Raw genomic sequence first — 13,244 nt, 5'->3', positions numbered from 1 at the left:
ACAGTTGTAGTGCGCAGGTTCGCTCACCAGGGATACAAGGAGCGGGGTGGGGAGGCGCGGTCCGCCTTGTGTACATGTGGATTGACATGTAGTGCGCGAGCACACTAGTGGTGTGGCGCGGCACACTGGCGGGGCTCACCGGGCACGCAGGGCGCGTGGTGCGGCGTGGCGAGCGGCGGCGGCAGCTCGTAGGCGTACAGCTGCATGGCCCGCGCGGGGCACACCTTGTGGCCGTCCTCCAGCACGCGCCCGATGGTCGCGCCGCTCAGCTCCACCAGCAGCATCCTGGGGACGCACAAACATCATCAGGCTTGGCCCAGGAGCACACAGTAGCGGACCAATGTCCAATATTAGGACAATAACTCGCGGTTTCGTTTCAATAGCCCTAAAGGACACTGTCGGGTTTTAGTGAGTAGGCCCCGCCCTCCTGGCGGGGAGAGTTTCACATAACTCACTGACTGTCCCCATTGGCCAGTGCATTTACCGACGCAAAAAAGGAGCATACAGTAGAGGGCAAAAATCCTGTGTCGCGGTGTGAGCGGGGCTTGCCCCAATACGTGCGATATTTACGAACGCGGGGTGGTGTGTGCTTGAATACGAGAGAGAGAGTCGTACACCAGCAAAGTGCGTAGTTAACTCTATCGGGTTCGAGCTTCTTAATCAAAATTGGAACAAATTCTCCAAGTAATTTTACAATTTCTGTGTTCCATCTGGGACCTAATGGAATCCTAACAAGCATCCTAGATCGGTCGATTCTCTAACCGTATTACCTATTAAAAATCATAACGAAAAAATATGAGCTAAAGTTAGTCACAAGTAGAGTAAAAATGGAGAAAAGGTCTGACAAAATTGAAAATGAATAAAAGTAAGAGGACAGTGCACTCACGAGTCAGGCTCCAGCCCGCACAGCTTCGCCAACTTCTGCTTGAGGTCCAGGTACGTGCCTTCCGAGTGCACGCGCACGCCGTACTTCACCGGCACCGAGCCGTCCAGCAGGATCACTGCAAGCCAACAGTTTACATTCAAACGGCGCTCGGGGCGGAGCGGCGAACGCGAACAATGCTCGCGAGCAAATTTTCGCGATCTTTTGACTCTAGTAACTTGCTAATAGGGTTGGCGCCACGAAGGGTAAGCTCCTGTCATTCGTCAGTGACGCCAACTAAGGAATGCCAAATACAGTAGCCCTCATCATTTATACAGTATATGGTGTGTTTCAATCGTCACACGATTTAAGGCAATATTTGGTTTTAAATCAATGGGACTTTTTGCAAAATCAAATCAAAATTAAAATCAAAAAATATTTATCCAGTTTAGACCACAAGTGGCACTTATGAACGTCAAAATATAGTAAATAAAAGGTAGCCCTTATGGGGCACTTTACATGTCTCCTTATCTTTTGGACCAGCGCTTCGAGACAAACATTATGGCAAGTGCTGAGAAGAAACGCCGGAACAAACGCATATAGTGTCAACAAGAAAGACAAGTCAATTATTTTGGTTTCTTTCTTTCTTTTTGTATGAGTGAAGGTGACGGAATGAAGCGTGACGGAGAGTAGCGCGACGGAGTGTAGCGAGGCGGAGTGTAGCGCGACGGAGTGTAGCGTGACGGAGTGCAGCGTGACGGAGTGTAGCGTGACGTACCTCGCACCTCGGCGCGGACGATGGACTCCATGGGCAGCGGCAGGCTGAGCATGTTGAAGGAGTGTAGCGTGGCGGAGTGTAGCGTGACGGAGTGTAGCGTGACGGAGTGTAGCGTGACGTACCTCGCACCTCGGCGCGGACGATGGACTCCATGGGCAGCGGCAGGCTGAGCATGTTGAAGGAGTCGAAGCGCACGGAGTCACGGGAACACGTGACGCATCGGACACGGGACTTGAGTTGGCCACAGAACAGCTCCGTCAGGATCGACTGGTTGCGAGCCGTGTACGCCGCCCATGATTCCGCTGCCACCACCTGTAAGCAGACATACACTTTACAACGGGTACTTATAAAGGTTGCATAAAGGCGATCCGAGCAGCGCGGCACTATACGTCACATTCATAGCGAAAGTCGCTGCACGGAATTGACATAATTATGTTGTGGTGTCGCGTCGACTGCGTAAGTACTGGCGAGACGGGGACGAAAGATGTTAATGGGAGGGCCTTAGTCAAGTCAACGTCACTGACTTCGTCGGGCAGCAGGCAGGCCAGCCGCTGTGTGACTCGTGTGACGTCACTGACCTGGTCGGGGCGGCCGTCGGAGTCGGCGGGGGCGGGTGAGGCGGGCGGGGGCGCGGCGCGGTTGAGGTCCTCGTGCAGCGCGTCCAGCAGCCAGGCCAGCAGCCCGCGCGTGACGTCACTGACCTGGTCGGGGCGGCCGTCGGAGTCGGCGGGGGCGGGTGAGGCGGGCGGGGGCGCGGCGCGGTTGAGGTCCTCGTGCAGCGCGTCCAGCAGCCAGGCCAGCAGCCCGCGCGTGACGTCACTGACCTGGTCGGGGCGGCCGTCGGAGTCGGCGGGGGCGGGTGAGGCGGGCGGGGGCGCGGCGCGGTTGAGGTCCTCGTGCAGCGCGTCCAGCAGCCAGGCCAGCAGCCCGCGCGTGACGTCACTGACCTGGTCGGGGCGGCCGTCGGAGTCGGCGGGGGCGGGTGAGGCGGGCGGGGGCGCGGCGCGGTTGAGGTCCTCGTGCAGCGCGTCCAGCAGCCAGGCCAGCAGCTCCTGCGCGTCGTGCTGGCCGCCGCCCGCCAGCGCGCGCGCGTGCCGCGACACCACCCAGCGCACGCGCAGCGGCGCCACCGAGCGCGCGCTACACGACCACACCTGACACAAAAGATACACAGTCAAGCAGGGTACTCATTTAGCCGTGTAGCATGTAATGTGCTTCGCAGGGAGATCGCAGCGAGCCGCCGAGTGTCGGTATCACCACAGAATAATAATAAGTACTACGTACAGAAGTTTTACTTCGCGAAGGTATTTAAAAAAATGTATGCTCAATGTCATTAACAATATGGTGTAATTTAGCCTGTCTCAAGAGTCAAGCACCATTTTGTTGACAAACGTCAGCGATCGGCACTGCGACGAAGCTATAGGGCTGACTTCGGTAATATGATGTGACGTGAGGTGCCAAACTGCGGAAAATGGCGGAGCAAAAACATTATTCAGTATGAATTATCATAATATTAACTACTTATTTACCTCTCAGTGTCTTGAGGCAACTTAAAAAAGTACATTCTGTGTATTTATTTTATTATTTAGGCAGTAAAATACTGCACAGTATTTAGTACGCCATTTTCTTTATTTTCTTCCATCATACACAAAAATACGCGTGCGTGAGTCAATGTTCGCTCGTATGTGAGGCCTTGTCGAATAGTATCCTGTAGGTGGGCCATCGTGCGTGTTTTGTTTTCGATGTAAACTCGCGGAGATGAACAGGCCTGGTATCACTGCGAGCACAAAGGCGGCTCCGGGAGCTCGCAGCTAGATATGCGATGACCGTGGACGAGCCGTACTCACTTGAAGGTGGGATACGTTACAAGCTACGTTACGTGCTACATGGCAGGTGAGTACCCTGCTTCAGAGACGCAATGATATCAATTCATAAACACAATCGAAGCCTAAAGCTTCAGCCAAACCCGTTCAGCTTACAACCGCGTTAGCGTGCACGATGACGGATGTCGTGTACGAACTTGTAGCATGTGTTCACATTGGCCGCGGCATCTGAACACTGCGTCTAAACACTGCATGTGAGCGTCTGTACACGCGACGGTGGCGATCTCATCGCGCTTGTCATTTTGACGTTTTCGATTTTAAAATGGCGGAGTTTTTGGTCAACATCTGGAACGCGAACACAGCAGTGTAAACAACTTTCGCACGCACAGTGATCGCCACCGTGCACGCTATCGCAGACTTGGCTTGACTTTCGCTTCAATGCGATAAAAACCTATGTGACGCGACGTGTTGTTTATGGAATAAACACTGTTCCTAAAGGAATAATAGAGACATCTAACGAACAAAATCGCTTTTAATCGTTACTTGTAACAATAACTGAGTTGCACCACCTAAATTTGACCGTAACTATAACAATAACCGTGGTTTTAGGAGTTTGACAAAGGGTGCAACCCGGCCTAAAAGTGAAATTGTCAATTTTTCGAATTGTTTTGACTTACCTCCTTGCAGAGCTCTCCAAACCGCAACGCGAGGGCTCCTTTAGTCCCCAAAGGATTGGCGGTGTTCAACTCATACATATGCATGCCCGAGTTGAAGTACTGTGTGAGTGGTCCCGTGTTCCATACCTGTACATAATTAGTTCAAGATTTTCGTTATCCTATCTATCTAGAAGCTTGAAAACAAACATTTAACCTGAGCTCAACGCAAATAAATATCAATTACGGGTGATTACTTGATTAACTACTTTTCAATTTGACATGTGAAAAAAGGAAACGTGTTGTTAACATATTGGCTGAGGCTGTAACCACAAAATATAACAGAAGGTAAACTCCATACTAAGCGCGCTCGAGCCACGCACACATAGACACCGCTCACGTACGCGTTATTAAGACTGTCTTGGACGAATGCGAGGTGCGACTGCGTTCGATTGAGTGACGCTGCTCACGCGTTCGTAAAATTATTTTGTTTGTGCGAAAAAAAAGTGAACAACAAAAAAGGGGTATTATAACATTTGTTAAGTAGATTTAGGTTATGTAGGTTGCTTACACTCAACATTAAAAACTAAATTTTCGTTTTTGAAACTAACAGTTGATTCCGGGAGGTAAGTAAGGTATTTATTTGTATTTCAATAGTTCGTTTAACGTTGACAAATTGAAAGCCAACTCAATTATTAGGAATATCGAATTGTTTTAGACAGGTTTTAAGAATTATTGGATAATAGTGTCAACCACTCAACTAAATAATTTCCTTCTCGTGTATTTGTTTGCAAACGATTACTATAATAAGTAATAACGTACTAAATATAACTGCATAAGTATACGTGGATATCTGTTATTGTCTTTCTTCCATAGTATTAAGAGTAACATTTTTCTATCATAACGAAATAAACGCAACACATGACAAGACAACCCTAGCGCGACGGCCGAGCGTGCGAGCGAGAGAGGTATGCAAAGCGAGGTACATATAGCCTGACCATGAACATAAAAACCCTGGAATAGAGGCGCGTCAATTGCATTTGATAGTGCAACACTGAGTACAGTCGTACCTGTGTTAAATTAATAGGCTAACTTTATGTATCAGGATTCAGGATTACGGGCTAATTTGATATTTTCATAAATTAACGAAAAAATATTATTATAGGTAACCTGGTTTAAATAAATTAAATGAAACCATCAATCGAGCTAGTAGGATTTATTTTATTATTCATCAATAATCAAATTCAGAACTTGAATATTCAACTGCAATGTCTGCTCATGAACGCTTCAAACTCGGTACTTCTTTCCCAATTCCATAAAATTCAACACTTAGAAAGTGACAAAAAACTTTAAAATAGGTAGTTGAAACAAACCACAGCTAATTTTCATAGTTGACTGTACTATACGATAAACATGTCAGTCAATTTGACAACCTTTGTCGGAAACATTATTCAATGAAAATATTGTCCGAACCCTTAGTATTTCTCTTCGACAAATACTTTAACACATTGTGAACCACTTTTCTTTCACGACTATAAAAAGATTTTAGCAATTTAATTCACAAAATCAATTGCGCACATTTAAAATAAAGTTTGTTTACACTTTGACAGCAATAGACTGACATGCAAGGTGACATGTCAATGAAGTTTTCAGTTACTGTTGCCATTAAAAGAAATTAGTACCATTAGTTTTCCGCAACATGGCGAGGGTTTTTATGTTCCTGGTCGGGCTATACATGAGTTTACCTTCTGTTATATTTTGTGCTGTAACCCTATCTACGGGTATTATCACGTCACGTTTTGATTGACATATTCGTAGGTGTCTGACAACATATTCTCCAAGAACGGATTAACCCTATCTACGAGTATTATGACACGTTACTGACAGACATAGGCATGTAAAAATATCTAAGTACGGTGCAGCTTACCGACTGTAGCGCTGCGTTCATGAAGCAAGTATTGCCGAGGTTGTGAAGACCAGTGGCGCCCGGCAAGTTGGGCGCGATCAGCGTCTCGCGCCGCTCGGTCGCGCGGGACCCACTGGGGAATAAACACGATATTATAGGATAGTGTAGACATACGAGTAGTGCGGCGTGGCCAGTAGGCCTAGGATGCGCGCCGTGATAAGCTTTTTTCACGCCGTTTTATCGATAAGCCCATACATTTTTCATTTAAAATCATCGGTAAAATTTTAACACAGCGCGTATCTTAGCCCAGAAAGGCCGAATTAACTTGATGGTTACTCTACCCAGTTGCCTAGAGGCTCCACACTAACCTTTTTTGAAAATGAAAATGGCCCCCATTTTGAAACCGTAACCTGTAAACGGGTGAAGGGCCCTGAGGCAATCCTCAGCCTATGGGTCCCGACAGGGTAAATCCAACCCGCATACTTACATACGCGCTTGAGATGTGCGTTGTGTTTGTTTAAATCCTCCATAGAGAAGTTCACATCAAGCAATAGACTGCAGCCGAGGTTACAGTGGGTGAAGACTGCGAGTGGTGGAGATTGAGAATGGGCGCAGTCTGCGCGTGGCTGCAAAGTGCAGGTGGGGTAGACTGCAAGTAGGTGCAAACTGGGTCAGGGGCAGCCTGTGAATGGCATCGGGGCAGCCTGTGAACGGTATCAGGCCAACGGGTGTAGCAGGCGGCGGCGGCGGGGCCTGTGTGACTCACGTGAGCGCCGTGATCTCCTCGGGCCAGGTGAGGGCGGGGCCTGTGAGACTCACGTGAGCGCCGTGATCTCCTCGGGCCAGGTGAGGGCGGGGCCTGTGAGACTCACGTGAGCGCCGTGATCTCCTCGGGCCAGGTGAGGGCGGGGCCTGTGAGACTCACGTGAGCGCCGTAATCTCCTCGGGCCAGGTGAGGTCGGGGTTGCGCAGCTCGAGCAGCAGGCGGCGCGCGTCCAGGCGCAGCTCGTGCAGCGCGGGCCGCTCGTCGTCCAGCAGCACAGCATTGGCTCCGAGCGCCCACAGGCGGACGTCTTCCCGAGCGAGCCCCAGCGCTGCGCACAGGAACTCGCTCACCTGCAAACCAATGTAATGCTTACAGGACTGTTCTTAGTGCTGCAACTTCTGAAGTGCAATCTTCGCAAGAAAACTGCAATTCCGCGTACACTATTAACGCGCGGTTTTGGTGTGGCCATGGGCTACAACTCCTGGACAGCCAAGCTTAGTTTTTCTATCAATGACGGCCACATTCGTCCTAGATGACCTGTGCAAGCAAATTATCTAATTCGATTTCTTTTTAGGAGAAATTCAGTTCTCTTTTTTGAATTCTAGAACGGCATACGGAAAGAAGATGACTACTGTACAGAAATTTTAGCTAAAAAGTACTAAAAAATGGTGTAAACTGATTAACCTGTAAGTTCACAAGAGTATAAGTAAAGCCTGACCTGCTTGACGGTGGCCAGGCGGGAGAAGGCGGCGGTGTAGGCCAGGGTCCGCTCGGGCGCAGCGGGCGCCACGCCGGCGTAGGCGCCGCCCGCCACGCCGCCCGTGCCCACCACGCTCAACGCTCCTGACGACAACGGACGACACGTTAGCGGCACGCACACAAAGATACACGGATGAAACGTAATGGGAACTATCCTCACTGGATATTGCGGTTTTTAAGCAAGCGTACCGGAAAACGCAGCGTGGGACGTCCACCTACAAGGTGGACCGACGACATCGTAAAGGTAGCAGGGAAGCGCTGGACGCAGGCCGCATGGAAAGCATTGGGGGAGGCCTATGTTCAGCAGTGGACGTCCTGTGGCTGAAATGATGATGATGATGATTGTCCAACCGTGCGATGTGGAAGTCACTGGGGGAGGCCTATGTTCAGCAGTGGACGTCCTGTGGCTGAAATGATGATGATGATGATTGTCCAACCGTGCGATGTGGAAGTCACTGGGGGAGGCCTATGTTCAGCAGTGGACGTCCNTACAGAAATTATAGCTAAAAAGTACTAAAAAATGGTGTAAACTGATTAACCTGTAAGTTCACAAGAGTATAAGTAAAGCCTGACCTGCTTGACGGTGGCCAGGCGGGAGAAGGCGGCGGTGTAGGCGAGGGTCCGCTCGGGCGCGGCGGGCGCCACGCCGGCGTAGGCGCCGCCCGCCACGCCACCCGTGCCCACCACGCTCAACGCTCCTGAGGACAACGGACGAATACGTCAGCGGCACGCCCACAAAGATACACGGATGAAACGTTATGAGGGCTATCCTCACTGGATATTGCGGCTTGAACAAGCAGTCTTGTCCAACCGTGCGATGTGGAAGTCACTGGGGGAGGCCTATGTTCAGCAGTGGACGTCCTGTGGCTGAAATGATGATGATGATGAATCTTGTCTAAGACGCACTAAGACGTGTCACGCCATTACACATCCTCATGGACTACAAAAATTTGATGCGCAAACGTAGCTTACACCTATTCAAAAACATCCTAAGCTCACAGGATGCAAAACATAACATCCCCCAAAAATACAGCACTATCTAATAGATGCAGGACTCGAAGGTAAACTGTAAAGAAAATAGTGGCGATCAGAATAAATAATAAATAAATAAATAAATTCTTTATCGAATAACTTATTTGACAGTTTAAACTCTAGGCTAATCTTATGCTACAAAAGGTAAAATTATACATATGCCTGAACTAGGAAATTTATTCCTGTATCTCAGGCGAAATAAAGGCTTAACGATACTTTATTTAACTATCATTCTTCATTCATTCAGAATAGATCGATACCGGTCGCAGTGACACCAGAATAGCTGCTCAGCAAAAAAAAACGAGGGCTGTTGTTTTACCGGTCATCAATTAGCACCACTGTAAAGTTCACTGTCACTAGCTAGTGGCGAAGACAGTGGCGCCAACTGGTGAGCGCTGAAACGGTAGGAAGACTATGGCTGGTTTTAGTGTCACGCGGACTGTCAGAGCGGATCGCTCCGCACAACCGATCTGTATGAACTGCTAGGGAGCGAGCGGTTCCTCCGGACCGCATTACTCTAAAACGCTCCCTAGAAGTTCATACAGATTGGCCGTGCGGAGCGGGTCCGCACCGGACGGTCCGCGTGACACTAAAACCAGCCTATCGCATTTGCACTCATCAGGATGGCGCCACTGTAGAGTAGGGTTATCGCCAGCCTTCATTGGGTAGTTATGTGGTGTGGTTAATCTTGCGGAGAAGAATAGGGCCATCGCTCTTCGTGAATGTCGTAAAAGACGGCTAAGGGAAAATTATGGGAACATATGGATGTATGAAGAAATAATTGATAGAATAAATAGTTATAGTGTAAACTGTAAAACTTACTTTGCGTATTCGGCACGTGCCTTAAAATTTTCAGTTGTAGAGGATATAGCTCAAGTTCAACGTCTGAATTTGGTGGCCTTATGACCTGCAAATAGAACAATACTTTAAGAGAAATACATGAGACACGAAGATTACTCTAGCGTGACGTCGTGTATTCCACGCACGTGTACGTACACGACTGTAAGTGCACGAGCACAAACATTTAAGCCTTGATCACACGTACCGAGTAATCGGGCGAGACAGTGCTCTCGGCCGAGTACTCGGTGCGTATGAACATAGCGCCGAGTGATCGGCCGAGCAAAGCGACGAGACAGTAGCTCGACTCCCGTTCTACGTACTAGGCCGAGTATCCACGCTCCCGCTGCCCTGCATTGTCTCGCTCGCTCGGCAGGTCTGAATGTGCACTGTCTCGCCACTCGGCTAAATGATTGACGTCACGTCCACAGATTAGAGAAAAAGAAAAGTATCAATAGAACTGAACTGACTGTGCTAATTTCAAAACACGTGAACAGCTACTCGCTTACATCACTGTCTCGACCGAGTAAACATTTTACTGTCTCGCCCGTTTACTCGGTACGTGTGATCAAGGCTTTAGAAATAAGAAGTACGGGCCTCCGCTAAAACTCGAGTTACGAGTGCGCGCAGCGGGCGTCCGCCCGAATTTCAACGGAGGCCCTTATTCCGGTGTCCCAAGGTCTAAATTCCCCTGACCTGTCTCGGCAGCGGGTCGGGCCCGCCGTACCACAGCGCGAGCGCGCGCCACAGCGCGTCGGGCACGAGCTCGAAGTCGCGGTGCTGCGCCAGCGTCACGTCGCGTCGCAAGTGACCGCCCTCGCCCGTCAGAGTCCGGACCTGTAGCAAAAATACTAGCTGGTATCACGCGAGAAAACAAAAGAACAGAGAGAAAGTAAAAAGCCGTGACCTGTACACGTACTCGTCGCTTGTCTTTTGTTCAGAAAAGATGCAGCGCATTCACAAGAGTAGCCGCGGATCAAGGCGGCCGCTCGACCCGAGGCTCCAGGGATCCAGCTATAGAATGGTTAATTTCAAATTTCAAACTAATGTCCAGTGCTGAACAAAGGCTTCCCCTGTGCTACTCGTATCCAGGTGCTTCCCGCGACCTACGCTAGATCGTGGGTCCACCGAGTAGGAGGCCTGCCTACAATAGTTTTCCGGTCCGTGGTGGCCACTTCGCCAGTGGCGATTCTCTATTCGGAGAACTTTTCTTCATTAGGCCGTTGCGGGAAAAAAGTACACATAAAAGTCCCCCGCCCACTGTAATAAATCGATATGATATCTTTGTATACCGGGCTACCTTCAGCGTATTGGGAGCATGCAGGCGCTTTTTTATCCACGGGCCCGGGGTGCGCTACCAACAGATGCTGTATCCGCGCACCCTAGCAGCGACCCCATGGACTCCGCCTGTCTACATCACGTTGATGCGTTCTTTTCCTTACCTTGAGCGTGTTGGGCGCGAGCAGGCGCTTGTTGTCGACGGGCCCGGGGTGTGGCTCCAAGCGCTGCTGACGCCACTGCTACTGGCACTACCAACAGATGCTGTATCCGCGCACTATAGCAGCGACCCCATGGACTCTGCCTGTCTACATCACGTTGCCGCCGTGCGCAGCCTTGTGCATAGGACCTGTGTTGGTATACCAGGTTACCTTGAGCGTGTTGGGAGCGAGCAGCCGCTTGTTGTCGACGGGCCCGGGGTGTGGCTGCTGACGCCGCTGCTGCTGCCGCTATCAACAGATGCTGTATCCGCGCACTATAGTAGCAACCCCATTTTCTCTGCCNTATTTAGCTCTCATTGATCGCTACTACAAAGTTATGTCGTTACCTTTGATGGCAGCTGTCATTCTAATCAAGCTATATTGGATAGACTATAGCTGGTATCACGCGAGAAAACAAAAGAACAGAGAGAAAGTAAAAAGAGAAAGTGTCTGTCTTGTTGGTTGTCCTAATTAATTAAATAAATAAATAAATAAAAAGCCGTGACAAGTACACGTCACGTACTCGTCGCTTGTGTTTTGTTCAGAAAAGATGCAGCGCATTCATAAGAGTAGCCGCGGATCAAGGCGGCCGCTCGACCCGAGGCTGCCTCTAGTGGAGATCCAGCTATAGAACGGTTAATTTCAAATTTTAAACTAATGTCCAGTGCTGAACAAAAGCTTCCCCTGTGCTACTCGTATCCAGGTGCTTCCCGCGACTTACGCTAGATCGTGGGTCCACCGAGTAGGAGGCCTGCCTACAATCGTTTTCCGGTCCGTGGTGGCCACTTCGCCAGTGGCGATTCTCTATTCGGAGAACTTTTCTTCATTAGGCCGTTGCGGGAAAAAAGTTCACATAAAAGTCCCCCGCCCACTGTAATAAATCGATATGATATCTTTGTATACCGGGCTACCTCGGCGTATTGGGAGCAAGCAGGCGCTTTTTTATCCACGGGCCCGGGGTGCGCTACCAACAGATGCTGTATCCGCGCACTATAGCAGCGACCCCATGGACTCCGCCTGTCTATATCACGTTGTTGCGTTCTTTTCCTTACCTTGAGCGTGTTGGGCGCAAGCAGGCGCTTGTTGTCGACGGGCCCGGGGTGCGGCGGCGGGCGCTGCTGGCACTACCAACAGATACTGTATCTGCGGCGCTGCTGACGCTCTACCTGCGACAGCAGCGGCCCACCGCCGGCCTGTCAACTTCCCGTTGTTGCCTCGGACAGCTGTGCGCAACCTTGTGTTTTAGGACTAAAACCTGGTCCGTGAGCACGTAGAATCCCGTCCAATGACCCCAAGCTACCCATCCTTATCGCTCACGCGTAATTATATTGCTGTCGCGACTGTGCGACGCGCGTCCGCAGTGAGTGTGCGAGCGCGATAGCAACATAATTACGCGCGAGCGATAAGGATGGGTAGCTAGGGGTCATTGGACAAAATTCTACGTGCTCCAGGACCAGACTATACCTTGAGCGTGTTGGGCGCGAGCAGGCGCTTGTTGTCGACGGGCCCGGGATGCGGCTCCTAACGCGGCTGCACCTCAGTAGTCCCCACCGCCTGCCAACTTCTCGTTTTGCTGCTCCTGGGTGCCCGTGCGCAGTTGTCTACTATCTAAGCTTGTACACACGACAGCATATCAGGTTACCCATTTTTGTTGGAAGCTCGCCCCTATTACAACTGCACAAGAACCCACAGTGATTACGTTGACGTGTCGTCGTCTGTACTGTAGGGAATTCAACGTGTTCATATACCAGGTTACCTTCAACGTGTTGGGCGCGAGCAGCCGCTTGTTGTCGACGGGCCCGGGGTGCGGCGGCGGGCGGGCGGCGGCGGCGCTGCTGACGCCGCTGCTGCTGGCGCTGCCGACAGAGGCCGTGTCCGCGCGCCACAGGAGTGACCCCATCGACTCTGCGGAGGAGGGAGAAGTTGTTAGTTGGGCCGTATTGGTTGGGTTTGCCTTGACATATGTAACAAACAATCTGCCAGAGGCAAGCAACCACTGAAGAATAAATGTGATTCAAGTCAAACCCTATGTCAGTTCCGAAATAAGTGCCAATTAAGTTATCGTTTCCTTGAGCACACACAAAGAGCCACCTCGTAGAATTGGGAGGTGACAAAATTGTCCACCGTGCGTGTCTCGTAAAATAGTCGACATTGTCAAAACTAGAATGATTCAAAGAATAATAACAATAGTGAGGGTTGTCATTAATTACGTCGATGTCACTCACCCGTAGTTACAGGCCGCTTACCGGCCAATCTGGAAATCATTGGGGGAGATCTATGTTTAGCAGTGGACATCCAATGGCTGAAATGATGATGATGAGGATGACTCACCCGTGGAGTTGCTGGTGAA

The 13,244-nt window shown here is 50.2% G+C and overlaps 1 protein-coding gene across 1 annotated transcript in view; it reads right to left on the bottom strand.

The window, feature by feature from the left end:
- The window catches only part of LOC114357335 (ubiquitin carboxyl-terminal hydrolase 32-like), a gene marked incomplete at its 5' end in the record, with an annotated part of 39,829 nt that extends 26,588 nt beyond the window's left edge, over nt 1-13,241 (bottom strand). The window contains 12 exons of the mRNA XM_028310904.1: nt 140-285; nt 887-1,001; nt 1,763-1,952; nt 2,342-2,794; nt 4,141-4,266; nt 6,044-6,155; nt 6,948-7,138; nt 8,121-8,245; nt 9,402-9,486; nt 10,113-10,253; nt 12,651-12,799; nt 13,226-13,241. Coding sequence (XP_028166705.1) covers nt 140-285; nt 887-1,001; nt 1,763-1,952; nt 2,342-2,794; nt 4,141-4,266; nt 6,044-6,155; nt 6,948-7,138; nt 8,121-8,245; nt 9,402-9,486; nt 10,113-10,253; nt 12,651-12,799; nt 13,226-13,241 — 1,849 coding nt within the window. The remainder of the gene's footprint in view (nt 1-139; nt 286-886; nt 1,002-1,762; nt 1,953-2,341; nt 2,795-4,140; nt 4,267-6,043; nt 6,156-6,947; nt 7,139-8,120; nt 8,246-9,401; nt 9,487-10,112; nt 10,254-12,650; nt 12,800-13,225) is intronic.
- Between the last annotated feature and the right edge of the window lie 3 nt (nt 13,242-13,244).

This window comes from Ostrinia furnacalis, unplaced genomic scaffold, assembly GCF_004193835.3.
Source record: "Ostrinia furnacalis isolate ACB-3 unplaced genomic scaffold, ASM419383v2 OfSCF3137, whole genome shotgun sequence".
Classification (NCBI taxonomy): Eukaryota; Metazoa; Arthropoda; class Insecta; order Lepidoptera; family Crambidae; genus Ostrinia; species Ostrinia furnacalis.
The sequence above is the reverse complement of the archived record's forward strand: the minus strand, read 5'-3'. Positions and strand labels throughout refer to the sequence as shown.